Consider the following 2,500-nt stretch of genomic DNA (forward strand, 5'->3'; position numbering starts at 1 on the left):
TTCTGAGACTGTGAAGTGTTGCTGACTCTAGAGATTGACGTGTAGAGGCTGTATTAATGTGTTGTGTTCTCTTGGATGTATTCCTTACTTGTTCTTCAAGATAAACCTGCTTTACTCTGTTCTGTGTGTCTGCAGACTTCCCCGGCGAGGCGTCTGGCGGCGTCAGGTGTGTGTCGGATCAGGCCGGTCCTCAGTGGAAGAACAGAGCTCGGTGCAGACGCACGTCTCAGCAGGAGTCGTCCGGAGAGCAAGGGGTCAGCGAGGCAGACATCGACAGCGACAGCGGCTACTGCAGCCCCAAACACAACCAGGGAGCCGCCAGCTCCTCCACCAATCAGCACACGGACGCCGCGGTACGTCCAGCTCCGTCTGAGACACACGTCTGCTTGATCTCACTGTGTGAGGATGAATATAAGACCTGTGCTGGCAAAATTAGCTCATGCATATTCACACTCATTTAGTCGGCACGGGTCACATGTGGTTGCTGTTCTCTCATCTCTCTGTGTGTGTGTGTGTGTGTGTGTGTTTGCAGGCTGTGGACGCTGGGGTCATGACAGGTAAGATTCTTCACCTGAGTTCACCACAACACGATCAGATCTCCAGCTGTAAGCCAAGTTCTGCTCATCACTGAGTGTAGGAGAGCACAGCTGCAGTGAGAACCACACACAGATCACAATCCAGACATTTAGTGTGTGTGTGTGTGTGTGTGTTTGTGCGCAGCTGGGAGCTGGGGGCATGTAGCCTCACAGACCGTCCAGAAGCCGTGGACAGACAGGAACACAGTGTATCTCCGAGGCAGAACACCTGAGCAGAGGAACTACACACAGGTAACACTGGAGCCTCACACACGTCACATGACCGGCTGCTCTGACCCCTGACCCTCACTCTGCATCATGTGACCGCAGGACGTCCAGATGAGCTTTAGAGGTCACGCAGGAGGACAGAGATCCACTCCTTCAGAGACGCCCAACACACACCTCACACCTGATCCACTCTACTTTCAGGTACACACACACACACACACACACACACAGAGACACACTTACTCTCTCTCAGAAGGATCACTCAAATCAGAACGAATGTGAACTTGTGAAGACGAGGATGACGGCGATAGACATGAGCGGGAAGAGACAGTTCTCAAGTAGTTTGTTGGTTCCTTCTAGATACTTAATATTTTCATGTGAAAGCATGATTTAAATGCAATCGCTCTCTCAATAATGCATTCAAACAACTATAACTCCATCTGTATCCGAATGAGAAGAAATCTGTAAGAAGTGCAGTGATCCGGAGGTAAAACAACGGACAAAAACTGTTACTTTCATCACAAACTAAATTTGCACTGCTGACAGCAGCAACTGTACCTTTTAATATAAGCCAGTTTGAAACTCTCCTGTTATTCGATTTATTTTCTTCTTTTAATATACATAATGAACTGAACTGTGGTATTTGAAACATACTCTGGGTCTGTTGTTCAGGATGAGGATGAGTTTCCTGATCTGGCCACCGGTGGAGCTGCTCAGCGCAATAAACCAGAACCAGTTCAGCCCAAACTGCCCAAGAGCCTGGTGAGTGATTGACAGGAGAAAACAGGAAATCATTATCAGAACCAGACGATGGAGCAAGGGATCCGGCTGGGCGCTGATGGCCTACTTGTAATAAAATGAAAGTAAAATACACAAATAACAAAGATATTTGTGTTTCTAAATAAATAAGCCGCATTAATGTCATAAAAATTAAGTTTTAAGTTAAAGGCCAGAAGCTATAACATGAATGAATAAAAATCATAAACACACTTGTAAAATAAATCGTATATACAGATTTATTAATATGTAATATATTTTTTCAAATGAATAATGAAAACCCAATTACAAGGAGCTCTAAAAGATTACAGCTCTTTGCTTTAGACCATCTATTAATCTAAAATCTACGAATAAAATATCTGTCTGAAAAAAACAACAAAAAAACAGCAGACTGATTTTATTATAGTTGTTTTCAATGTACCATCATTTAAAAAAAGAAGTTTAATAATATTTATTAGATCTAACATATAAGTTTTTGCTCAAAACTAAACAAAATAAAAAATAATTTGTTTATCATTTCTTGAAACCAATATGGCGGCACGTCCACATGCAGCGGCTTCTCTCTGTCCCGACAGAATGGTGTTTTCATGTTTTTTATGTTTTTGTACGTTGTCGTTGCGTCTACCTGTCTGTCAGCTGCCCCCCCCCCCCCCCCCGGACCCCTTCCAGTTTGCATATCAGTCCAACCGCTTGACCGATGACTCCATCTCCACTGCCGTCCACTCAGCACTCACACATCTGGACAAAAAGTACTTATGTGTCAGAATGCTGTTCATAGACTTCAGTTCAGCGTTCAACACAATCACAAGCTACAAGCTGAGTCAGCTGGGGCTCAACACTTCGCTGTGCAACTGGCTGTTGGACTTTCTGACTGGAAGACCTCAGGCAGTACGGGTCGGCAGCAACAAATCAAGCACCAA

The 2,500-nt window shown here is 44.7% G+C and overlaps 1 protein-coding gene across 3 annotated transcripts in view; it reads left to right on the forward strand.

Annotated features, from left to right (window-relative positions):
• The window catches only part of LOC127977315 (selenocysteine insertion sequence-binding protein 2-like), a 25,431-nt gene that overhangs the window by 7,860 nt on the left and 15,071 nt on the right, over window positions 1-2,500 (forward strand). For all 3 annotated transcript variants that reach the window (XM_052582163.1, XM_052582164.1, XM_052582165.1), the window contains exons 5-9: window positions 136-353; window positions 533-557; window positions 721-827; window positions 906-1,004; window positions 1,476-1,565. In XM_052582163.1, coding sequence (XP_052438123.1) covers window positions 136-353; window positions 533-557; window positions 721-827; window positions 906-1,004; window positions 1,476-1,565 — 539 coding nt within the window. The remainder of the gene's footprint in view (window positions 1-135; window positions 354-532; window positions 558-720; window positions 828-905; window positions 1,005-1,475; window positions 1,566-2,500) is intronic.

Source organism: Carassius gibelio, chromosome B18, assembly GCF_023724105.1.
Source record: "Carassius gibelio isolate Cgi1373 ecotype wild population from Czech Republic chromosome B18, carGib1.2-hapl.c, whole genome shotgun sequence".
Taxonomy (NCBI): Eukaryota; Metazoa; Chordata; class Actinopteri; order Cypriniformes; family Cyprinidae; genus Carassius; species Carassius gibelio.